The sequence below is a fragment of the Notamacropus eugenii genome, chromosome 4 (genome assembly GCF_028372415.1).
Source record: "Notamacropus eugenii isolate mMacEug1 chromosome 4, mMacEug1.pri_v2, whole genome shotgun sequence".
NCBI lineage: Eukaryota > Metazoa > Chordata > Mammalia > Diprotodontia > Macropodidae > Notamacropus > Notamacropus eugenii.
The window spans coordinates 56,399,110-56,424,550 of NC_092875.1; the positions used below are offsets into that span (position 1 = coordinate 56,399,110).

Sequence of the window (25,441 nt, forward strand, 5' to 3'; positions counted from 1 at the left end):
TCCATAGATAGGATGAAACAGTTGAGATATTCCCCATCATACAAATGAAAACATTGAGATTCAGATTCATTAAGTGACTTGCCCACATCACATAGATTATGACCCCCAAATTAAAAGCAAGGTCTACTAATTCCACATTTACTGCTTATTAAGAAAAAAAGCAGATGTTATAAGAAAGCACAAAGTGGAAAATAAGATGACAACATTGTTGAAAGTCCATAAATGAATGCCATGAAGGAGAACAGTCTGAGTATAATAAAAGAGATCATACAGCTTGGAAAAAATTACTCTGAACTATGGTCTTTGAACTGTCCTGACTTTTTGAGTTTGATTTGAAGTTTCTGTCTCCCAGATATTGACCTTAAATATCAATGCCACATTAAAGCGCCAAGATCAGGCCACATCAATGAGAGGTGTGCATTTTGCTGATAACTCTTCTCATGGCATTATTTATATTCTTGTTCCTCATGCTGTAAATAAAGGGGTTCAGCATGGGGGTGACCACAGAATACATCACTGAAGCAACAGAGCTCTTCCAGGAAGAGTGGGTAGTTGAGGAACTGAGATATACTCCAAGTCCTGTGCCATAGAATAATGAAACAACAGAGAGGTGAGATCCACAGGTAGAAAAGGCTTTATATTTTCCCCTAGCAGATGGGATTCTCAATAAGGAGGAACATATCTGACCATAGGAGAAAAGGATACCTGTGAAGGGGAGAACACCCAATAGGCCAGTGGCAAAATACACAAAGACGTCATTGATGAGCGTATCAGAAGAAGAGAGCTTTGTCACCTTACTATTATCACAGAAAAAATGAGGAATTTCATTTTTGCTACAGAAGGACAGTCGTGTCACCAGTAACGTGTGGAGAGTGGAGTTTGGAAAACTAATAGTCCATGAGATCAGAACCAGGAGACTGCAAATGCGTGGATTCATTATGGTGACATAGTGCAGAGGGTGACAGATGGCCACAAAACGGTCATAGGCCATCACAGTGAGGAGAAAGTTATCTAAAACAACAAAAAGCAAAAAGAAATGTATTTGAGTAAGGCATCCAGCATAGGAGATAATCTTAGTGTTTGTTAGAATGTTCAGCAGCATCTTGGGGACTGTAGTGGATACCAGACAAAGATCAACAAAGGACAGATTAGAGAGGAAGAAGTACATTGGTGTGTGGAGATGGGAGTCAGAGCCAATGGCCAACATGATGATAATGTTTCCAACAACAGTGACTATGTATATGCTCAGGAAGAGCCCAAAGAGGGGCAGCTGCTGCTTTGGCTTCTCAGAAAATCCCAGGAGGAGGAATTCTGATACACATGTTTGGTTTTCTGGTCCCATATATCTGGTGTACCTGCAAGGAAAAAGATGTGGTAAGAGCCTAAATTGGAAATACAGGTGTTTCATACTTTTGGAACAGAAAGAAAACTAGATTGTGACTTAGAAGACTCAAGTTTAGATTTCAGATCTACCACTTAATGCCTGTGTGATAGTAGGCGATTGGGACCAAATATTTTTGCTTTCTTATATGTAGGCACATAAAAAATAAAATAAAAAATATTGAATTAAAAAAAGAAACAATTAGAGAAAGTATTTACAGCAGTTGTTACAGAAAAAAATGCGTTTATACTATATAAGGAATTGAGTTTTTGAGAATCACTGCAGTTATTTCATCAAACATGGATAAATGGTCAAAAGATATTGACAACATCAATAGAAGGATGCAAATCTAATCATGGAAATATTGTTCAATTTTACTAAAAGTGAGAAAAGATGCCAAAAGATATTTTAAATTTTTAAAAATTTTTACCTATGAAATTGGGTGACAATAATCTACAGTAACAAAACCCTTACACTGATTATTTTTGGGGGTGAAATACTACACTCATTCAATGCAAATGAAAAGACAAAGTTCTAAAATCTCTTTGAACAGAAATCTGACACTGAATACTGAAAGGTTATTAATAAACTCTCTTTCACCCAATAGCTCCATTTTTGAAGCATATCATTCAAACAGTAAAAATTCATTGGTTCAAAGATCTTCATAGCAAAATTACATATAGAAGCAAGAAAAATCATTGAGATAAGCCTTGCAATATAGGCATAATTAGTTTGTTATATATTATTGTTGCTACAAAATGTAATGCAACTAAAAGAATATTTAATATGATGATGAAATATATAAATAATAAATGATAATATATGTCTACAATAATATATAAATAGATATAGTAAAAGTATGAAGAATATAGAATATTATAAATTTAGGTACACGGAATATTATAGAAAGATCCTTATGAAATATTCCCAAGTTAAAAAAGCAGAGACATAAGCCAAAGACACTCTACTTATGATCATTCAAATAGAGAAAGAATATAAAAGAATGGATAAGGAGTCTTGATGAAATGACATTGAGGAAGTGAATAAAAATTTGCTATGATACTTTACACATTGAAATTTATTATTTTCAGTGCAAATAGCTGCCAACCCCATTTAGTTGCTTCAATTTTTATTTTATTTTTTGAAAACATCTGTACAACCAGGGGTGAGCAACTGTTTAACAGTCGGTTACTCTGATCAATACAATGACACAGGACAATTCCAAAGGACTCTTTATTATTATTTTTTTTTATTTAGCTTTTAACATTTATTTTCACAAAATTTTGGGTTACAAATTTTCTCCCCTTTTATCCCCTCCCCCCCCAAACCCAAGCATTCTAATTGCCCCTGTGACCCAAAGGACTCTTTATGAAAAAATGGTACACATTTCCACAGAGAGAGAACTGATGAACTGAGTACCAATTGAAATATAATTTTTTCTCTTTTTCTTGCTTTTTAAAAGAAATATGACTCAATAAGAGATGTGTTTAGCTTGATTTCCCATGTATAGCTCACGTAAATTTGCTTGCTTTCTCACAGGCTATGAGAATAAGACAATTTGGAACTCAAAATTTAAAAAGACAATAAAGTTAAGAAACAGAAATAATAAATCAAAAATGTTTTTAAATATATCACCAGAACCAATTTTAATCATCTACAGAGGGATCCCAATTATGGGAGAAAGGGAGATTGATCCAGCAGCAAAGTAGGGAATGGGAAGCTTGCCCTGCAGTGACAACAGTTCCAGATCTGAAAGACAAGAGAGCATGTCATTTGAGGCCACTTCATCTACTGCCCCAAGGCAAAAAGTTAGGCAGATGCCAGAGGGAGGAGGCGAACCCAAGATCCAGAAATCAATATCAGCAGTGCTTCAGTGTTTGGTCCAGGGGAACAAAGCAAGGCAATTATGATCTAAGCCAAGGCAATGGTCCTCACACATTTTGGTCTCAGGAACCCTTTATGTTCTTAAAAATTAATGAGTTCCCTGAAAAAGAGCTTTTGTCTCATATCTATTGATATTTACTCTATTAGTAATTAAGATTAACAAATATTTAAAATATTTGGTAATCCAATTACATGCAATAAACCCACTATAAGGCAGGTAGGTGGCAGAGTGCATAAAGTGCCAGCTCTAGAGTCAGAAGGACCTGAGTTCAAATCCGGCCTCAGACACTTACCAGCTGTGTGTCTCTGGGCAAGTCACTTAAGTGTGTTTGCCTCAATTTCCTCATCTATAAAATGATAAGGAAATCACAAACCACTGTAGTATTTTGTCAAGAAAACCTCAAGAGAAGTCATGGAGAGTCAGATGAAATGACTGAACACCAGCAAAAATCCACAATGAGTTAAATAACACATTTTAATAAAAAATAACTATATTCTCCCAAACAAAAATTTTAGAGATAGCAGTTGTATTATTTTACATTTTTGAAAATGTGAATTGTATGAAGAGTGCAAAGGTCCGTGTACTTATTCCAGAATAACTCCTGAGATTCCAAAAAAGTTATTTGACACTTTATGTATTTCACCACTGATTCCATTTTTTTAATTTTTTAAATTTATTTTTAGATTTCAACATTCATTTCCACAAAATTTTGAGTTCCAATTTTTCTCCCCATCTCTTCCCTTCCCCTCTCCATAATACCTTCCATTCTGATTACCCCTTCCCTCAATGTACCCTCACTTCTATCACACCCCACTCTTCCCTTATCCCCATCTTCTCTCCTTTCTTGTGGGGCAAGATAAATTTCTATATCCCATTACCTGAGAAGGCAAGCGATTCAATACTGGCTATACATGTGTCGTTTTGCAAAAGATTTCCATAATAATCATGTTGTGTAATACTAACTATATTGCCCTCTATCCTACCCTGTCGCCCTCCCCGTTTTTTTTATTCTGTCATTTGACCTTGTCCCTTCCCATAAATGATTACTTCTAGTTACTCCCTTCTCCTATTTGCCCTCCCTTCCATCATCTCCCTCACTCCACTTTCCCCCCTCTACTGTTCTGTAGTGTAAGATAGACTTTCATACCAAATTTAGTGAACATTTTATTCCCTCCTTAAGCCATATATGAAGAGAGTAAGCTTCAATTTTCCACTCTCATCTTCTCCCTTTTCTCCTTCATTGAACAGGATTTTTCTTATCTCTTTTATGAGTTGTAGCCTGTCCCATTCCATTTCTCCCCTGTCCTCCCAATATCTTCCTCCCTCACCCTTTAATTTTTATTATTTTTTTATGGATATCCCTCGCCCTTTAATTTTTATTATTTTTTTATGGATATCACATCTTCTGACTCAACTCAACCTGTACTCTCCATCTGTGTGTGTGCGTGCATGTGCATGTGTGCATGTGTGTGTGTGTGTGTGTGTGTGTGTGTGTGTGTGTGTAATCCTTCCACCTACCCAAACACTGAGAAAAGTTTCAAGAGTTACAAATATTATCTTTCCATGTAGGAAAGTAAACAGTTCAGCTTTAGAAAGTCTTTTACGATATGTTTCCTGTTTACCTTTTCATGGTTTTCTTGATTCTTGTGTTTGAAAGTCAAATTTTTTATTCAGTTCTGGTCTTTTCATCATGAATGTTTGAAAGTCCTCTATGTCAAATCATAGTTTGCAAGAAGCCAGGGTCAATGAAAATCCCACCTTCACAGGAAGCCTTTCCCAATTCCTATTAATCCAACTGCTCTCCTTTTGATAATTTAGAATTATTCTGTAGAAATCATGCTTTATACATAGTTATTTGCTTTCCCCATCTTTATTTTATGAGCTTGACAGGGACAGGAAATGTCCTTTGTCTTTCTTTGTATTCACAGAATTAGTGCCTAGCACACAGTAGGCCCTTACTGAATGCTAATTGCCTGACTTTTTAATAGTTGTATAAACTGTCCCGATAGGATTATAAGTTGACAGGGTAATATTTTTAGATTTGAAAGAAATAGAAATTTTCTAGCCTCGCTGCATTATGCATATCAAGAAACTGAGGCCCAGAAGGGACAGGTCATTGAAGACACAGGTGACCATGCATAGCACATAGTAAGCACATTTAATAATTGTTTTTTGCCCAAGAGGGAGACACAATATATTAACTAAGGTCTCTACATGTTTGTATTCTTTAAGAAATGCAGCAAGAGGTGTTTCTGTGACTGAACTCTGTGCCATCTTCTATAATGGAGGGCAGAGTAACCATCAATCTCATCTGAAAGGCAGTTACACTCAGTGTGACCAACCTAGTGTGTGAACATGATAGCCAGTGAGAATCCTTGACTAAAATAAGCAACGAGGGCGAAGGAAAAGAAAAGTTCACCCAATAAAAAACAACTCTGCAGTTGAAAAAGGACTTCAATCACAAATAGAATATCAGAGCAGAGGAAGACCTTAGAACATACAATGTCAAAAAGGGTAAATCTTTGAATGTAGAATGCCTAATTTACCTTATCCAATACACTCATTTTATAAGACAACTGGGGTCAAGTAGGGGAAGGAAATTAACTGTCCAAAGACAAAAAATTGTTATTCTTCATCCTTCACTCTTGAAGAGGACCAAGGACATCATGAGGATAATATTTAGACTTGCCCATAAACTGGATTAAAGTGAAGCAGAACTACACAAAGTCCTCAGTCTCTCTCCTTTAATGCCACCAAAGTCCAATGGCAAGAGAAAAGTCAAGATAACTTGTGATGGCCCAGAATGCAGTGATGACCTTGGCCTATCTCAATTAAGGTTTTTCCCTGGTCTCAGTTTGTCTGAAAAAAAATACCACTTCATGACTAAGGGCTAGGTAAGAATTAAGACAAAGGATTGCCCAATTTCCCATGACAAAACTATAATTCTGGGAGGGGGAGATCCTCAAAGTTTCTGGCTAGAACAGAAGCAATTACTATTTGCACTCTTTCTAAGGCAAAACTGAGCCACAGAAGTTATATACTGGCATCTATAATGGATTTCTACTTATGTATATGTTGGATTAGTAACTTCTGATATCTCTTCCAGTTCTGAGTGTATGAATGTACTGTCATTGTTCTGTCATTTGTATATCTACTTTATACATATTTTTTACATATCTATATATAGATTAAAATGTCTGTGTTCTAGAACACATGTATCCTATGATACTCCCAAATATGGCCTGAACCAAATTTAGAAGTAATTGGGAAATATTTACCAAAAAAATATAATGAAACGTAGATAATATTAGTATTTGTTTTTCCAAGTCAATACATAATAGATGAAGATATGTAGGCACATTTTAGCAGACTCCATTCCTATTGGAGCTTGACACTAATGATCTTTACTATTCTCACTTACATAGGAGTGACTGATACCACCTCTATTTGGATCATGCCCTATTACCAACCAAATCTCATCTCTCTCCATAGTCTCATTTTTGAGCAACAAATGAAGACCAGTCACCCAAATTTTCAAAGGTGTCATATTTACATATGTGGAAATATTTCTTAATCCTTGGTCTTAAGGAGTAACCTGGGGAGGCTGCTGTCTCAATACAAGGAACCATACCCCAGAAAAAAATGGGAAAGTGGGGTTATTACATATGAGATTTCATAGACTCTGATTCAGTAGCTATATTGTAGCAAGAATACTAAGATAGTTTAAAACCATTTATTATATACTTACTACGCACTTAGAAGTATACTCTGATACAAAAATAAAATTGAATCAGTCCCTACTCTTAAGAAATTTATATTCTACCAAAAAAGCTCATATTTGAGAATATATAGAATAAATATGAAGTAGTTGACAGAGGGTGGTCAGTAAAATATAAGAAGAATTAGAAGAAGTTTCATGTAGAAAGTGCTGTATGAATTCATCCAACAGGAGGAAAGGAATTCTTTGAGTTGGCGGTGAGGAAGAAGTGTGTTCTAGGCATGAGGAATGGTGTAAAGGAGCACTATGCAAGGCACTCTTTGGTTACAACATCAGATGCAGGAATTGCATGTGTATGGAAATATATAATTAAAGTGAAAAGATAAATTAGAGCCCAAGAACTTAAGGGATTTAGAAGTAAAAAATGGGAATTTAAATTTTTTTCCTCCTAGAATAAAAAGTAAGCCAGACCAGTTTAATGACTGGGAGTGACATGGTCAGATCTGTATTTAAGGGAAATCATTTCAACAGCTTTATTGGAGTAGGAAGATGCTTGAGGCAGAGGGAGAAATTAGGACACCATCATAACGAATTTGTTGAGAGGTAATATGTTTTGAACTTGGGGGGGGTCTGTATGAGTAGTGAGGAGGTAAGGAATTCAGGGTTCTTGTGGAGGTAAAAATGGTAAAATTTCTGAAACAAGTACATATGCAGGATGAGCAGAGGGAGTAGTCTAGGATAATTCTGTGGTTATGAACTTTTGCGGCTGAAGTAGGGTGGAGCTTTCATTAAAAACAGGGAAATTCAGAAGGGAGGGAAATGATATGATAATGAATTGCATTTTGGAAATGTTGCACTCACGGTACCTGGGGAATCTCCTCTCTCTCTCTCTCTGTCTCTCTCTGTCTCTGTCCCTCTCTGTTTCTGTCTCGCTCTGCTATCAATCTATTTCTGATATTCAATAGACAATCAGGTGATGTGCATCTGGAATTCAGAAAAAAGGGCTGGATAAATAGTAACATAGCAGTCATTTCCATAGAATTATAATTGGCAAATTTAAGAAAAATGCAGTTTCTTTTGCTCATCTCTCTGAACTTTATCAAATTTATTGTTGTTTTATTTTAGATCATGATGGCAACTCCTGTTCTTTTGGGACAACCTGAAATAAAGTCAATTTTTATTCAATCTCTTCATTTTAGTATATCTTTTAAAATATGCTTCATTTATGCAGTAAATTATTCTGTTGTATTTTCTTATCAATTTTTGTATTCCTTTTTTATATGTAATTCATCTTATTTATATTGAAGTTTAAAATGGTTCATTGTGTTTTATTCTATCATCTACTTAGCAATGATAATGGTGAGAAATAGTCTTTGTATTGTGTTTATAGATTCCAAAGCACTTCATGTGTTATCTTACTCCTCACATCTTTGTATTTTGTGCTATTTTTATTCATATTTTACAGAAGAAGTAATTGTGGCTGAAAAAAGGCTTAAGTGACTTGTATAGAATCACACAGCTAGGATGTTTCTGAATGAAGATTTGAACTCAGGTCTTTCTAACTCCAAGACTAGTATCCTGGCCTCACTAGAAAATACGTGGGGGAATGCCAGCAAAAGAGACCCAACTGTTGATTTAATAATGTTTTCCTGATTAGTGGGTATGTCAAAGAAGGAAGACAAACAATTAATAAAGGTTGAAAAGAAAATGATTATGATGAAATGCCAAAATTGAGAGATTGAGTTAAGGCAGTCCTTAAAGGAAAAATTATGTCTGAAAGCGGGCATTAACCAAATAGGCAAACAAAAGACTAATAAACTGAGTGAACAATTTTAAAAGAAGAGAATCAATAAAATTAACTTCAAAATAATCACAAGAGAAGGATTCTAGAAAATTAGAGGAGAGGTAGGTAAAGGAGAAAAAAACCATAAAAATGCTAAAACTAATAACACATACTTTGAAAACTCCAAAATAAAAAAAAAAACCCTCTAGTCAATTTGATTTTTAAAAAAGAAATTAGAAAATGGAATTACAAAACTAACAATGAACATGCTGAATTCAATTGAGAGAAGGTGTATTCACAACAGAATTCTTTTGTGATAAAAAGAATTATTGAATTTTACTATATGCATTTATATGAGAGAAATAGTAAGAATTTGAGGGAAATGAATTATTATATCATCCCCAAAAGATAAAATTTCCAGATTTACAGCACATGAGACAGATGTCATAAACTTTCCAGTCTCAGAGAGGAAAACTATACCATTAGGGAAGTACTAATGAATGGGAGGGGGAGGAATTGGTTTAGATGGATGAAGTGTTCTATTAAACACTACAGGAAAAATGAATAGCTATGTTACATAAATTATGGTTAATAATTGACAAAGAAATTTCTTGCCAAACTACTCTCTCAGACAATTACGGTCCTAACTCCTAAACTAGTGAGAGATAAAGTAGAGAAAGAGAATTATAGACCAATATAATTTATGAACATGAATGTAAAAGCTTCAATATAATATTTGCAAAATACTACAAATACCTAAAATAAAAGCATTTACTATGACCACAATATCTTGTTTCTCTTTGCATGCTGATCCTTCTCCCTTGCTGACTAACAGTTCTGGAGCTCAGGCAAATTCCAGACTCTCTACCTGTTTGGTGCATTGTGACAACATCTTAGTAAGGCCAATGATAATCAGGAGATGATTAAGAGGATGGAAATGGACCTTTTCAGATTCTCATAGGTTTAATGCTATTTATTTGAAACCTGAGGTAATTGTTTCTACACTTTTGGTTCATCCTTAACTTATAATTATCTTCACCATAGGATGTCATAGGTGGAGAGCCAGTGATAGACTATATGCCTATTATACAAGGACCGGTTAGTTGAATTCAAAGCAGATCATCACTGGGTTGACCATTGGATGGGGATACTTTTGGCCACAGAAGTTCTTCACAAGGGTTTACCAGATGGAAGGTTATCATCTATGTTCATAGAAGACAAACCCTCCCTGATTGGAATGCTGAACCCATTAGGAGTTGAAATGCAGAAGGAATTTATATATTTGCAGTTTGGAAGTATAGACAAGACTTTTGTGGAGCTTATGGCTTGAGTTCAAAGAACAAAAAGTAGTCCTGTGGGGATCAAGGAGTAAGAAGAAAAGTAAGACAATGGAAAAGATCAGAAGATGTGAGAGAAGACATTATTTTTAGGGAGCTGATACCAAAGGTAGGACTAAGGGTACAGACATATATCTTCTTTCTAGATCTAAAATTCTAATTTCCATAGAGTCTTACTGAGTTGGCCTCACTCCTGCATAAACCTCTTAGATAGGATTATAAGATGATATGATAATGCATTTAGATTTGGAAGTTATCTTAAAGTCATCTACCCTGCCTCTTTATATCACTGAGGAAACTGATTCTCAGAAGTCACATGGCCAGGGTGAAATAGATGACTGTGCCTGGTACAAATTACCTAAAATATTTTCTTTTTGTTTGATGAGTGACAAAGACAGGAAACTGCCAAAGATCCTCTACAGATTTGTCCCTGTTTTAGGGACCCAGAAAGTGATTCTCCTGTAGATGAATTCTGTACTTCCGTCTACAGTGAAGAGCAGGGTAAGCATTAGACTCACTCCAGGACTTAAGACAGAGGTACCTGAACTCCTTACCCAGTATGAACTACTAGGGATTTGAATATGGAAGTCATTGGCTTGAGAAGGGCATGTGGAGTCAAGAAAGGAACAATGCACCCAAGGAAACAAAATTCTACTGTTCAAACGGTCTTAAAGTAAAGACAGATTATCAGAGCATGAAAAAACTTAGAATATCAAATGCTGATATGGATGCATCCTTATAACTTGCAATGTCTAACCTACCTTACTCCAACAACATTTTACAAGTAAGAACACTGAGATCAGGTGAGGAAGAAAAGTGACTTGTCCAAAATCACACAAATAGTAACAAAGTCAGAATTAAAATCCTAGTCTTCTAGTTCACTGTTGCAATACACTGTAACCAAGAGATCTAACAGTAACATTCATAAGAAAAGTGATTTTTAGTTCTCTTATCCAGGACCCCCAAGAATTCCTGTTCACTCCCTTTGCCTGCAACCCAATACAAATTTTCAACTGTTCCCCAACTCATGTATAATAATAGTTTGTCTGATCCATTCTCTCAACTTTCTCCCTTGCAGGGGTCCTAGGAATTCAAATCCTCCACCAATCTTTTATCTTCTTTTCCTCTGTTTGTACACAGGAAATAAGCAGTCACCTCATTAACTTTTATAAGGGATAAAATCATTCTAGCACTGTGGGTAATCCAGCTCTCTGGGTGGTGAAGATCTTAGCCTACTGGACCTCTCCCAGCTTTGTAGAGTCAGAATTATTATGAGATAAGATCTAACCAAAGTCTTGGCTTCTGTCTTTGGGAATAGGTATGAGATCGTCTGTCCTTGTTAGGCATCACAATGCAAAATTCTTTATGTGCTGCTGCTCAGAGTCTTCCTGGACATTGGGATATATTTTATTAAAAACATTGATCTATACTAGCCTCTGATACTTGCTACTGTAATGACAATAACAGCTAATTCTTTAAAGTGATTTAAAGTTAGCAAAGTTTTCTGCAAACAACAGAAATATTTAATTCCAGTATGACCTGTAAAATACATAGGGCACATCCTGTACTATTTCATAGCATCAGTGCAGAGAAAGGAATTAAATTGCCCAAGGTTCTACAGGTTTTCAGTAGGAGGATTGGGTCCTGAACTGATATTTCTTTATTCTGAATCTAGGGTTCTTTCCATCTGCTCTTCCAATTTTGGGTCATGGTAAAGTCTCAACTTTCAACTAGGCCCAAAGCTGGATTGGACTGAACTAGACCCTGGACTAGATTGGACTCTGATTTGCATTTTCTTTGGCTTGTCATTTCCTCCTGGATTTCTGAGGAAGAAAGGGTTTCTTCCTGACCTTACCTTCCTGCCTCTCATCTTCTTTCCCTTTCCTCACGGTACTTACTTGTCATCACCAAGAAGGAAAGCTGGAATATTCTTGCTTTTGTCCTGGATTATTGTCAGGAAGGAAGGCACCACTGGAGAAAAGAGAAATGACCTCAAGCATGTGAATTGATTGATGTTTGAGTAAGGTACAAATGAACTGCCTCCTGTCCTGGAACATATGATTTCCCTGGCAGTTGTGATGGGTAGGGGAGTATTTGTGATTTGTAGAGTCAGGGAGATGCATCCTCTTGACTCCTCATTAGACAGATCATACAATTATCTTTCCATTCCTGGAGCATCTCAATTCCCTGTGGGACAACCTTGGCAGAAAGTTTCCTAACAATGAAAGCTATACAACCGTGGAATTGGCTGTGTTTTGAAGCAGTGGCTTACCCAGCACTAGTGATTTTCAGGATGATCATAGGGGACTGCTTATGTTGATTTCTTCAGAAAATGTTCACTACATGGAACGTATTTGAAAGAAATGCATGCTAAATTTTCTTTTGGTTCTAACCCCTGAATCTATAAATGGGCTTCATTATATATTAATGAAGCACTCTGAACTGTAAATGCCCTAAAAGAATTAAGGAACCTGTGACAGATATAATATGAGTCTATTCCTTCCTCATGGTGGTGGTTAATAGATGAAATCCACTCCAATTAAGCACTGAATGGGATATCTCATTAAAGACAGCAAGGTTTTCACTACTGATATCTTTAAACTTAGGTTCAATGAACATCACTCATGGTGGAAAGAGATCTGGATTTGGAGTCAGAAGACCTGAATTTTTAACCTGAATCTACTCCTTATTGTCCTTCAACAAGTCACTTATATGCTCTGGACCTCATTTCCTTATCTGTAAAATGAGATGGGTAACAATGTGGTCTTTAATTTACTTTCCTTACTTTAAGTCCTATAAACTGTGAATTGATTCCTACAAGGGAATGAGTTGTACTAGATTTCTTCTGATGTTCTTTCTTGTTGGTAACTGTAAAATCTGTCTGTTCTATCAATTCTCTGCACATTTCTATTATTGATGCATCATCCTCTACTCATTGAGTTCTCTAGGTCACAACAGACTTTCCTGTTTGTTCACCTTGTGTCTTAGTAATAAGGGCCCTTTTTTTCTCATAGAAGCAGATTCTGTTATTATCTGAACTTCAGTTCCATACATAACCAAAGTACTAGACAACATAGGGAAACTTGTCCTCTTGATTTCCAAAGTTCCTAGATTTAGATAGGTAGAAATATTCCCTAGCCCTACACCTGAAGACATTAACATGGAGGTAGGCATCCTGTTCTTCTGTGAATGCAAGGATCCAGAGAGAAGAAGGGTCCTGGTCTCATGGGCCTTGTTTCAGTGGTTATACTATGGGAACATTGCAGGAATATTAAGAGAGTCAATTAAATGGTATTTATCAAACACCTACAATATCCTAGGCACTCTGCTGAGATATGAAGACAATTTCTATAAATTCTTCTTCTTACGGAAATTCTGTTACCTGAGAACATATATATATATATATATACATATGAGAACATACAGAATAATTTCAACATATTTTACAGAGAGATGGTGGGAAAAGTTGGGGGAAATCAGGAAATGCTTAATTCAGAAAGTGGTGCATGATCCCATGTTTTGTGAAGGATGGTATTCTGTTCATTGGAGGCAAGGGGGGTATACATTCCAGGCATGAGGAAGTGTTGCATCTGAGGAACAGGAAGATCAGTTTGGCTTCCAAATCACATGGGATTTGGAGTAATGTATGATTAGGCTAAAAAGATAAGTTAGAGTCTGAGAACTTAAGGGATTTAAAGCTAAATGAAAGAGTTTTAATTTTATCTTAGAATCAGGGGGGAGCCAGTGAAGTTTAGTGGCTGTGAGAGTGATGTGGTCAGATCCATACCTAAAGCAAAATCACTGTAGCAGCTATGTGAAGGGTGGATTAGAGGAGGAAGGAACTTGAGATAAGGATGCTTGTTAGGCCAATGGAGATGAATGGATGATAGAGATGATAGAGTTCGAACTAAGATGGTGGCTACATAAGGAGTGAAAAAGGAATGAATGTAAAAGATGTTGTAGAGGTGGAACTGTCAGGATCTGTCAAGCAAGTGGTTATGTAGGAGAAGGGGAGTGAGGAGTCTAGGATGGTGCTGTGGTTGTGAACCTTTGAAGCTGTAGGAAGGGTGATGCTTTCAACTAAAATAGTGCAATTCAGAAAAATGATGGATTTAGAGAGAATAATCTAATAAATTCTTTTCTGCACATTTTGAGTTCATAATATCTGCAGACTTCCAGTTTGTAGTGCCTGAAAGACAATTGAAAGATGTGGGTCTACAGCTCAGGAGAAAGAACAAAACTGAAATCATTTGTATGGAAACGATAATTGCCACTCTTAAACATAATGTAGTTTTTTGATTTATCTCTCTTGTCTTTGTCAGCGTTTGTTGTTTTTTCATCTTCGATCTGAATCACAAGGTTTGTCTTCTGGTTTATTTAGAGTCAGCTTATATACAATTGATTTATTCCTCATTTTTACTTTGTTTGTATATTTGTACTTAAAATGAATTTCATTTGTGCTGTAAATTATTGTGTTTTGTTTCCTCATCCTTTCCTCTAGTCAGCTTCCTTTTGTTATGGAATTTAATCAGTTCACATTTAGGGTTGTAAGGATTAAATTTGTGTTTTCTTTCAATGATTGAATAAGAACAACAACACTGACAACTATAATAATCAGCATTTATACTGTGCTTTATTGCAAGGTTTTTTATATATTATTCCACTGGATGCTCTCAATAACCTTTTATTTGTATGCCATAATTATTCCTATTTTATAGAAGAAAAAATTGAGGCTGAAAGAAGTTAAGTGCCTTGCACAGGGTCACACAGTAATTGTCTGAGGTGAATTTAAACTCAGATCTTTCTAAATCTAAATCTAGGGCTCTAGCCACTGGGCAACTAAGCTGCCTATTTATAAAAATTGGAAAGGATAAGTGATAAAGAAAAAGACCAAGAACAGGTTCACACACACACACAGACACACACACACATACACAAGCAGCATTATGAATCATTTCCCATGAAACTCATTTAACTTCACTGGGAATTTCAATGTATTTCAACTTTTGCGATGCATTTGACAGAATTTCTCATGCTAGTGTAAGAATATTGTATCAGGGGAGTTCCCTGATCAACATGATGAAATTAATAGGCAATGAACCTTGGTTTAGATTTGATGAACATCTCTGCAAAATCTCAGTAGTTGAGGCTTCCACAGAGATCAATTTATAATCTTGATTTGGAGTGGATTCTTATCAGAAGAGTTCTCCTTTTGTTGACTTACGAAAATGAATTTTAATTTAAGACTTTGCAGAAACAAATTTTTTCCCACTTGACCTTAGAGGGAAATTTCTCAATCATGGTTCTCTCCTTAATGTGTGTTCATCCTTCATTGTCAAAGAAGACCATGCCATCAAAGAAATGATGACGTGACTTGCACTTGATTTTGTTTTGAGTGAGTGAGGGCTGTGCAGGTCGCCAGCTTCACTTCTCCTTCAGAGCCATCTGAATCCAGTGACCAGATATTCAACAGGATGACTGGAGATGACCCAGGATGAGGCAATTGGGGTTAAGTGGCTTGCCCAAGGTCACACAGCTAGTGAGTGTCAAGTGTCTGAGGTGAGATTTGAACTCAGGTCCTCCTGACTCCTGCACTGGTGCTCTATGCACTGCACTCCTTAGCTGCCCCTCTCTCCTTAAAAGAATCAATGAGAATACCCAGACATTGTGTTCTTAGAATCTGGTTAATGACAGGAGATTTCATGAGCAACAGAAACTGGAGGTGTTGCCTTATAAGTTACCCTGAGAGAGCCTTTGGGAACATTGCTCAAGTTTATTAGCGAATTTTTTGCATATTCACATCAATTTCTTTCTATAAGTCCCATGTTCCTCCCAGTATGAAGAACCTAAAATTTTCTTTGCCAAAAAACTGGAATGCTTGTGAGTTGGTCCAGATTACATGTGCATGAGACTCTCCCTCTCCCATATCTGTCCTCCTCTTTTAATCTCTTTGGGCTTCCTTCCTTCCTTTCTTTCTCCAGCCTGCCCTCACATGAGATGGTCTGTCTCCTCCACCCCCAAAAGCATGTAGTCAGGCATGACCCCAACCATGTGGCTAAAAATCACTATGCCCCTTCTCAGAGTCCTAAGGATAATGTTACTATGAAGGGAATGCCTTCCTAAACCTCAGTATTTCCTAATTCTGAATCTCCAGTGATATGCTTCTTATTTAAACAAAATCAGTCACCGTAGCACCATTAATTCTTTTTAAAAATGTTATCCTTTTATCATTAAATATCTGTCTTCTCTTTCACCATTCTCCCACCATACAATTAAACAGCAAAGAAAAACAAAACTCCTGTTACTCACATGCATTGTCAACCAAAGGAAATTTCTTCATTTGCCACGTTAAAAAATTTATGTCTCACTCTGTACTCTGAGTCCTTTGCTTTCTATGAGGACACAGACTCCACATACCATCATTAGTCCCTGGAATCATGGTCATTTCAATGATGTGAGTTCCTAATTCTTACAAACCATATGTCTTTAACCTTATCATCCTTGTACAAATTGTTCCCTTAGACCTCTTTCTTCCCTCTCTACCAATTGTTATAAGATCTTAATAAAATTTCTCTGAAACCATCCCCTTCATTATTCATTACAACACAATAGTATTCTATCACATTTATATACCATAACCTGCTCAGCCATTTCCTACTTGAAAGACATCCCCTCAAATGACTATTCTTTGTCCCTAAAAAATCTATAAATATTTTGTATATCCTTAGAGTTTGTTTTGATTAAGGTTAATCTCTCTCTTAATCTACCCTTCCTCAAATTCCCCCTACACCAGTTTCCCTCCTTTTTCCTGGTCAGTGAAATGGTTTTTTTTCTGTATCCAACACTATGTGTGTTTGTATGTATTTTTTCCTCCTTTGACCAATTCAAATGAGAGTGAAGTTCAAGTGTCAGCTCCACTCCCTTGTCTGTTTGCAAGTATTTCTGCTTGTGCACTCTGATGACATGAGATAGTTTTCCCAAACATATTTTTTCTTTCTTCCCCCTACTGTTTTCCTCTTCTACTTCATTTCCACTCTTCTCTTAAGACTATCAGAACATAATGGAATCACTCCCATGCCTTCTCTCTGCTTTGATTATGACCCCTGATGATTCTAGTGTTTCAAAGGGGACAAATGTATCATCTCCCAATATGGGAATTAAAGCAGTTTATAATTGCTTAGTATTTTATCATTGTTCATTCAGGTTTAGATTTTTATGCTTCTCTTCATTCCTATTTTAGAACTCCTAGGTTTCTAAACAGCTCTTGTCTTTTCATCAGGAATGTTTGGAATTGCTGTTTCATGTGACCTTGGCCAAGTCACTTAACCCCAATTGCCTCATCCTGGGTCATCTCCAGTCATCCTGATGACTATCTGGTCACTGGACCCAGATGGCTCTGGAGGAGAAGTGAGGCTGGTGACCTGCACAGCCCTCCCTCACTCAAAACAAAGTCAAGTGCAAGTCATGTCATCATTTCTTTGGTGGCATGGTCTTCTTTGGCAATGAAGGACAAACACACATAACAGTCCATTTCCTTCCTGAGGGATTATAGTCAGCTTTGCTGTGTTTGTTATTGCTGGCTGTGAGCCTAGATACTTTGCCTGCAAGAATGTCATATTCCAAGATTTTTATTTATTTCTACTTTTGGCTGCTGAACCATTGGTGATCCTGACTGTACTTCTTTAGTACTTGAATATTTTTCTTTTGACTGTTTACAGGACTGTTTTTTTAAATGTGGAAGCTCTGGATTATGGCTATAATACTGGTGTCTGCTAGATTCCTTCTATTTCCACTTTACCCTTAAGTTCTAAGAAATTTGGGCTATTTTTTTTAACGATTTCTAGACTATTATATCTAGGCTTGGTCATGGTATTCAAGCATTCCCCCAAGTCTTAATTTTTTTCTTCTCATTCTTTTCAGGCAAGTTGTTTTTGCTGTGAGATATCTTGCATTTTTTTTCTGTTTTTCAGTCTGTTGAAAAACAGTCGTTTTTCTATCATTTTTTGTCACATAGAGTCATTATCTGATAGTTGGTCCGTTCTAATTTTCAGGAAATTTGTTGTTTGATCAGGGTTTTGTACTTCTTGTATCAAATTATTAATTCCCTTTCTAATTCTTTCTTCAATAGCTCTCATTTCTTTGCCATTTTTTTCTATGGCAATTTCATTTAATTTGTAAAAATATTTTAACTCCTTTTAACACTCTTGTTTTGTATCTTCCAAAAATTCTAGTTGACCATGTGCACAAGACATATTTTTTCTTGGAGGCTTTCCATGTATACATTTTTGGAGGTCTTTTTTTTCTGAGTTTGTGTCTTGAATGTCCAGAGTGCTTGGAATATCATATTCCAGAAGACGAAGAAGCTAGTATTACAATCAAGAATCACTTTCCTGTGAAAATGAGTGGAATCCTTCAGGGTAAAATATTGATATTTAATGATATGAAGGACTTTCAAGAGTATCTGGTGAAAGATAAGAGTTGTACAGAAAATTTGATCTACAGAAAATTTGATCTTTAACTACAAGACTCAGCAGAAGCATAAAAAGATAAACAGAAAAGATAAAATATAAAGAATTTTAAAAAGTTAAACTGTTTATATTTCTACAAAGGAAGATGATATCTGTAAACTTTAAAAGCTTTATCCTTATTAGGGTAATGAGGAGTAAAACATAGAGGGTGCAAGTGGAAATTGAGTATAATCAGATGATATTAAAATAGAAAAACACATTAAGTGTGAGAAAGATTGTACCAGGAGAAGAGAGAAGGAACAAGTCACCTCATGTAAGAGAAGCACAAAAGTTGTAATACCGTCATTCTGAAGATATGGGGAAATACAGTTATCATAACTCTGAATGTGAATGAGATGACATCTATAAAGCAGAAATGAACAGAATGGATTAAAAATCAGAATCCCCCAATATACTGTTTACTAGAAACACATTTTAAGCCCAGAGACATACGCAGAACAAATGTTAAGAAGCCAGAGGAGAATACACAATGCTGTTCCTGAAGTAAAAAAAAATGCAGAAGTAAAAATCATGATCTTGGACAAAGCGAAAGTAAGAGTAGATCTAGTTAAATGACATAGGGAAAGAAACTGTATCTGGCTAAAAGGTACCACAGACAATGAAGTAATATTAATACTAAACATGTATGCCCCAAATGACATAGCATCCAAATTTTTAAAGGAGAAGTTAAATGAGTAAAAGGAAGACACAGATAGTAAAACTATCCTAATGGGGACCTCAACTTTCCCCTCTTGTAATTAGATAAATCTAACAAAAAGTAAACAAGAAAAAACATTAAGGAGGTGAACAGAATTTTAGAAAACTTAAGTGTGATCAACCTCTGAAGAAAATTTTATGGGAATAGAATGGAATATATTTTTTCTCAGTGGTAGATGGCACCTCCACAAAAATTGACTATGTATTAGGGCATCAAAAATCTCAAAAGTGAAATTAAGAAAAGCAGAAATATGAATCCATCCTTTTCAGATTATAATACAATAAAAATTATTTTCAATAAAGGGCTATGGAAACATAGATTGAAAACAAATTGGAAACTAAACAACCTAATCCTAAATAATAAGTGAGTCAAAGAACAAGTTATAGAAATAGGACTTTCATTAAAGGGAATGAAACCAATGAGATAACATACCAAAAATATAGGATGCTCTCACAGTAGTAATTAGTGGAAATTTATATCTTTAAGTGCTTGCATCAATAAAGAATAGAAAGGAGAGGTGATTGAATTGGTCATGCCACTAAAAATAATTATCAAAAGAATAAATACCAAATCCTCAATTAAACACCTAATTGGAAATCATGGAAATGAAAGGAGAGAAGTGAACATAATAAATAAAAGTCAACATGAGAAAATCATTGAGCTAATAAATAAAACATGTAGCTGGTTGTATGGGCTGAAATACCCACTAAAATAGACTATTTCTATTTTATTTTACTTCATTGTATTTTATTTTATTTATTTCTATTTCTAGGCTATTTTTCCTACCTTGTAGATGCTCTTGATGGCCTCTAGATTAGTGTTCATGTGTAGGTGGTTTTCTCCCTTCCCTTCCTTTTCCCTTTAAAACTCATTGGATTGGATTGGTAAATCTTCAGGGAAATAAATTTGCATCATTTCAAACAAATTCAAATTCAACAAACATTTAGTACACTGCTACTGTGTTCAATATACTGTTTTAGATGTTTGGAGATACAAAGAGAAAAACAAAGTCTTTGCTTCAGGAACTCAGGGAAGATACAACATGTATAGGTAAATATATTGCATATATAAAGTAGTTCAGTGTTTGTCAGCTACTATGCATGGCTAAGAGCTCTTCATTTCCACGTTGTTCACCTGGTCCAGAAATTCTAATCCTTTTCTTAGAGAGTACTTTCCTACATTCATATTTATTTTCAATATCAGCACTTTCCTTCTGAAACTCATGCCTGCAATCAGTTGCAGCCATGAAAACATCACCTGTGCTTAGTTTCTTATCTCAAATTATAAAATTCTTAGCAACTGTTTCCCAGTTCGTTCAGGCAGTTGCATTTGTGCCAAAGTGAATCTGTAGTACTGTACAGAAATCAAGGGAAGCTCTCCCTCATCTGATGGATGTATTGCCCAGGGAGATAGATCTCTCCATTGGGAAAGATTGTGACATAGAGAATTCTCTTAGCAGAAAGTGACTAAAGATACTGATTTATCTCTTTGGCTTCTGACTCTTCCTGAATGACTTCTCATCTGACAATGCCTATATATCCATATTTTGTGGGAAAAGTAGTTTTTTCATCTTAGAGAATCCAAATTCCTTTTCTTTTAGGAGAGACATATATGGATTGTTGTTTTCTAACTGCTCTTTCTCTTTCCTCTTTGGTACTTTCCCCACATTTAAACTCCTCCCTGGTCAATGTTTGTTGGTCGCTTCACATACATTTCATTTTACTTCTTTTAAAAACTGAAAATCCCTTTCATTTTGAGAAGAACACTTTCCTACCCCTAATGTCCAACAGAGTGGACACACAAATTTTAAGGTCCCTTTCCTTCCTTTCTATTAGAATAATCTGCACTTTGAGTATAGATCACAATTTTATGTTTTTGGCAAAAAGAGCATCAGGATATAACATTCAGGTCTCTGAAGATTTCTGTGTGTTTGAAGCAAGATATTCAGTCCTGTATATTTCTTGCTAACACTTCTTGGAGCCAGTATCCATGGAGAACATATCAATGACTAATGACCATAAATATTGGTCTGGACTATTTTATGAGATAATGAGTTCCTTCTCATCAGAAGGGGACAAAGATTGCTTGGAGATCATGTTGTAAAACTCCTTAGTTTTAAAAAAGAGGTAACTGGAATTAAGAAAAGTTAAGAGATGTGGCCAAGAACACTAACTAGTAAACAGCAGAGGTCAGATTTAAACCAAATCTTATTCAAAGACATATGTCTTACCAGACCTATATAGTTAGGATTTCATATCTTATAAAATGGTCACTTTCTTCTGTAGGAAGCAGATCTAGAGGGTGACTAATGCTAAATCTCTATGGCTTCGTGATTCTAAGATGATGATAGTGATAATAGATAATAAAATGCCTTCATTTTGCAAAGTACTTTACAAATCTCTCATTTGATTCTCAAATCACCTCTGAGATAGGTGCTATTATCCCCACAATAATAAATGAGATAATCAATGTATAGTGCTTTCCAAAACTGACAGTATTATATAAATCCTAATTATATATTATTATTATTATCACAAATATCATTTTCCTTTTATAAGTGAATAAAGAGATACTGTGACAAATGAAATGACTTGTTCAGGATCTCACAGCTGGTAAGCATCTGAAAGATGATGTGAATCCATATTTTCTTGATGATAAATCCACTATTCAATCTATCTGGCAATGCTACCTCACAGCAAAATTTTATGTTTATACTTATGAAAATGGTTTCCTTTAGTGCCTCATCATATCAGATAACTGCAATAGATTTTTGAAGGCTTTGCCAGCAAAGCACAACTTCTGCTACGTTTTGACCACCCATGGGGGGCTTTGAGAATAGGTGCACAGACAGATGACGTGACTGTTGTCCAAGGACCAGCTTAGTTAAAAACAAAAAGAATAAGGTACCAGTTAATGATTTGTTTTGCTCAAAATAACTCTTGAAGACCATTTATAAAGGACATTGGGAAATGGGAACCTAATCTGGTGGAGGAGTCATGCACAACAAGATCACAACCATCTTTTCTCTGTTCCTCTTTTTTTCTTCTAAAATTGTTTAGCAAGTTATACTGTATAATATGCTTTCCCATACATTATTTCATTTGATTTATGGTCAGGAGTGAACAGTTCTGAAAATCCTCATCATACAAATGAAAATATTGAGATTCAGAGGCATTAAGTGACTTGCCCAAGGCACATATATTATGACCCAGAAATTAAAGTTGAAAGTCTACTAATTCTACCTCTAATATTTATTAGAAAAAGAGCAGATGCTGTAATAAAGTAAACTGTGTAAAACAAGATGGCAATGTTACTGAAAGTTCACCAATCAATGCCATGAAGTACAGCTTGAGTGATATTAAAAGACATCATACAACTAGGAAAACATTACCCTGAACTATAATCTTTGGACTCTACTGACCTTCAGAGTTTGGATTTGAAGTTTCTGCCTCACAGAATTTTGACCTTCAATAACAATACCACATTCCAGCACTAGAGGCAGACCACATCAATGAGAAGGAGGTATTTTGCTAATAACTCTCCTCATGGCATCTTTTATATCCTTGTTTCTCATGCTGTAGATGAAGGGGTTCAGCATGGGGGTGACCACGGAATACATCACTGTGGCAACTGAAGTCTTCCAGGAAGAGTGAGTTCCTGAGAAACTCAGATATACCCCAAGTCCAGTGCCATAGAATAATGAAACAACAGAGAGATGAGACCCACAGGTAGAAAAGGCTTTATATTTTCCCCCAGGAGATGGGACTCTCAATAAGGAGGAACATATCTGTCCATAAGAGAAAAGGATCCCTGTGAGGGGGAGAACACCCAGCAGGCCAGTTGCCAAATACAAGAAGATGTTATTGATGAGGGTATCAGAACAAGACAGTTTTGTAATCTGACTATTATCACAGAAAAAGTGAGGAACTTCACGTTTGCTACAGAAGGACAGCCGAGTCATCAATGAAATATGGAGAGTGGAGTTTAGAAGACTAATTGTCCATGAGATCAGAACCAGGAGACCACAAATCCGCGGATTCATTATGGTGACATAGTGCAGAGGGTGACAGATGGCCACAAAACGGTCATAGGCCATTGCAGTGAGGAGAAAACTATCTATGAAGCCAAAAAATGGAATGAAATACATTTGGATAAAGCATCCCCCATAGGAGATAACCTTACTGTGTGTTAGGATGTTCAGCAGCATCTTGGGAACTGTGGTGGATACCAGACAAAGATCAACAAAGGACAGATTGGAGAGGAAGAAGTACATTGGTGTGTGGAGATGGGAATCTGAGCCAATGACCAACATGATGGTAACATTTCCAAACACAGTGACTATGTATATGCTCAGGAAGAGCCCAAAGAGGGGTAGCTGATGCTCTGGCTTCTCAGAAAGTCCCAGAAGAAGGAATTCTGATACAAGTGTTTGATTTTCTGGTTCCATGCATCCGTTGCATCTACAAGGACAAAGACGTGGTAAGAGTCTAACATGGAAACAGAAGGCCTTCCTACTTTTGTAACAGAAAGAAAAGATTCGGACTCAGGAGACTCAAGTTTCAATTCAGATCTATCACTTAATGCCTGTGTGATCTTAGGCAATTCACCCCGACTTGATTAGACTCAAATTCCTCTTATGTAAAATAAAGTTGAATTAAGTGGTCTAGTTTCTTTCCAGGTCTCTCATCCCAAAACTCCATTGACCATACTTAGAACTTAAGAAATTATGAATGAAATGAAAATTCCCTTCTGAATAACAATATTCATTGAAGTTAAAAATGTTCTGTGGGTTAAACATTAAGCATAGAATAATAAAAAAAATTCACCAACATGAACCCGAGAATTAATTTCTGTTTTGAATTGGAAATACTATTTTTTTTCAATTAAGCAAATAGTAGGAATGATTTGGCACCAATTATACGTGCTGGTTTACATAAAATTAGGAACATCTATAAAATAAAAAAAAAACAATGAATTAAAGAAAAAAGAAACAATGAATTGGAGAAGGTATTTACAGTACTTGACACAGAAAAAATGACATTTAAAACATATAATGAATTGAGTCTTTTTAATATTACAGAGGTAATTTGATCAACCACAGATAAATGGTCAAAATATATGAAGAGTTTTGAAAAGAAGGATACAAATCCCATCTTTGCAATATGACTCAATTCTGCTAAAAATGAAAAGGTACAAAAATATTTTAAAGATGTAACATCAATGAAACAGGGTGAAAATAATCGAGAGAAACAAAACCCAACACTCATTGTTTTGGGGGCAATAGGCACACTCATTCAATGCACATGGAATCGCAAAGTTCTAAAATCGCTTTGAACAGAAATCTGACATTAAATATTGAAAGGTTAAAATTAAACACTCCTTGACCCAATAACTACATTTTTGGACTACATAGAGAAAGCATTAAAAATTTATTGGTTCAAAGACCTTCATACCAAAATTACATATAGATGCAAGAAAAAACATTGAGACAACCCTGCAATATAAGAATAGTTTGTTATACATTATTGTTACTGCAAAATACAATGCAACTTAAATGAATATTAAATATCATTGTGTAATATATAAATAATTAAATATAGAGCTATAATAATATGAAATATTATAGTATAAGTATGAGGAGCATTGGATATTATAAATTAAAGCATATTGAAAATGATAGAAAGGCCCTTATGAAATAATGGCAAGGTAAAAACTGCAGAGTCATAAGTCAAGGATGCACTACTTATGATCATTAAAAAAAAAAATGAATATAAAAGAAAAGGTAAAGAATCCTGATAAAAAAAACTTTGAGTAGTGAGTAAAAATTTGCTATAATACTTTACATATTGAAATTTGTTATTTTAAATGTAAATAACTGCTAACCAAGTTTCACTGGTTCGATCTCTATTTTACTTTTTTAAAAATTTGTACAACCATGGATGAACAACTGTGAAACATTTGGTTACTCTGATCATTGCAATGATACAGTACAATTCCAAAGGACTCATGATGAAAAAAATGCTACCAACTTGGAGAGAGAAAGAGAGAGAGAGAGACAGACAGAGAGAGAGAGAGACAGAGAGAGAGAGACAGAGAGAGAGAGACAGAGAGA

At 35.6% G+C, this 25,441-nt stretch overlaps 2 protein-coding genes across 2 annotated transcripts; both read right to left on the reverse strand.

Moving 5' to 3' along the window:
- Window positions 1–403: 403 nt before the first annotated feature.
- Window positions 404–1,408, reverse strand: LOC140498118 (olfactory receptor 7A10-like). The gene has a single exon (XM_072599404.1). The coding sequence runs from the start codon at window positions 1,406–1,408 to the stop codon at window positions 404–406; it is 1,005 nt and encodes a 334-aa protein (XP_072455505.1).
- Window positions 1,409–22,837: 21,429 nt separating this feature from the next.
- LOC140498119 (olfactory receptor 7D4-like) lies at window positions 22,838–23,776 on the reverse strand. Its single transcript, XM_072599405.1, has one exon. The coding sequence runs from the start codon at window positions 23,774–23,776 to the stop codon at window positions 22,838–22,840; it is 939 nt and encodes a 312-aa protein (XP_072455506.1).
- Window positions 23,777–25,441: the final 1,665 nt, after the last annotated feature.

Coding starts and splice junctions, on each gene's coding strand:
- LOC140498119 (XM_072599405.1), bottom strand. CDS start 23,776: ATGGAACCAGAAAATCAAACACTTGTATCAGAATTCCTTCTTCTGGGA.
- LOC140498118 (XM_072599404.1), bottom strand. CDS start 1,408: ATGAAACACCTGTATTTCCAATTTAGGCTCTTACCACATCTTTTTCCT.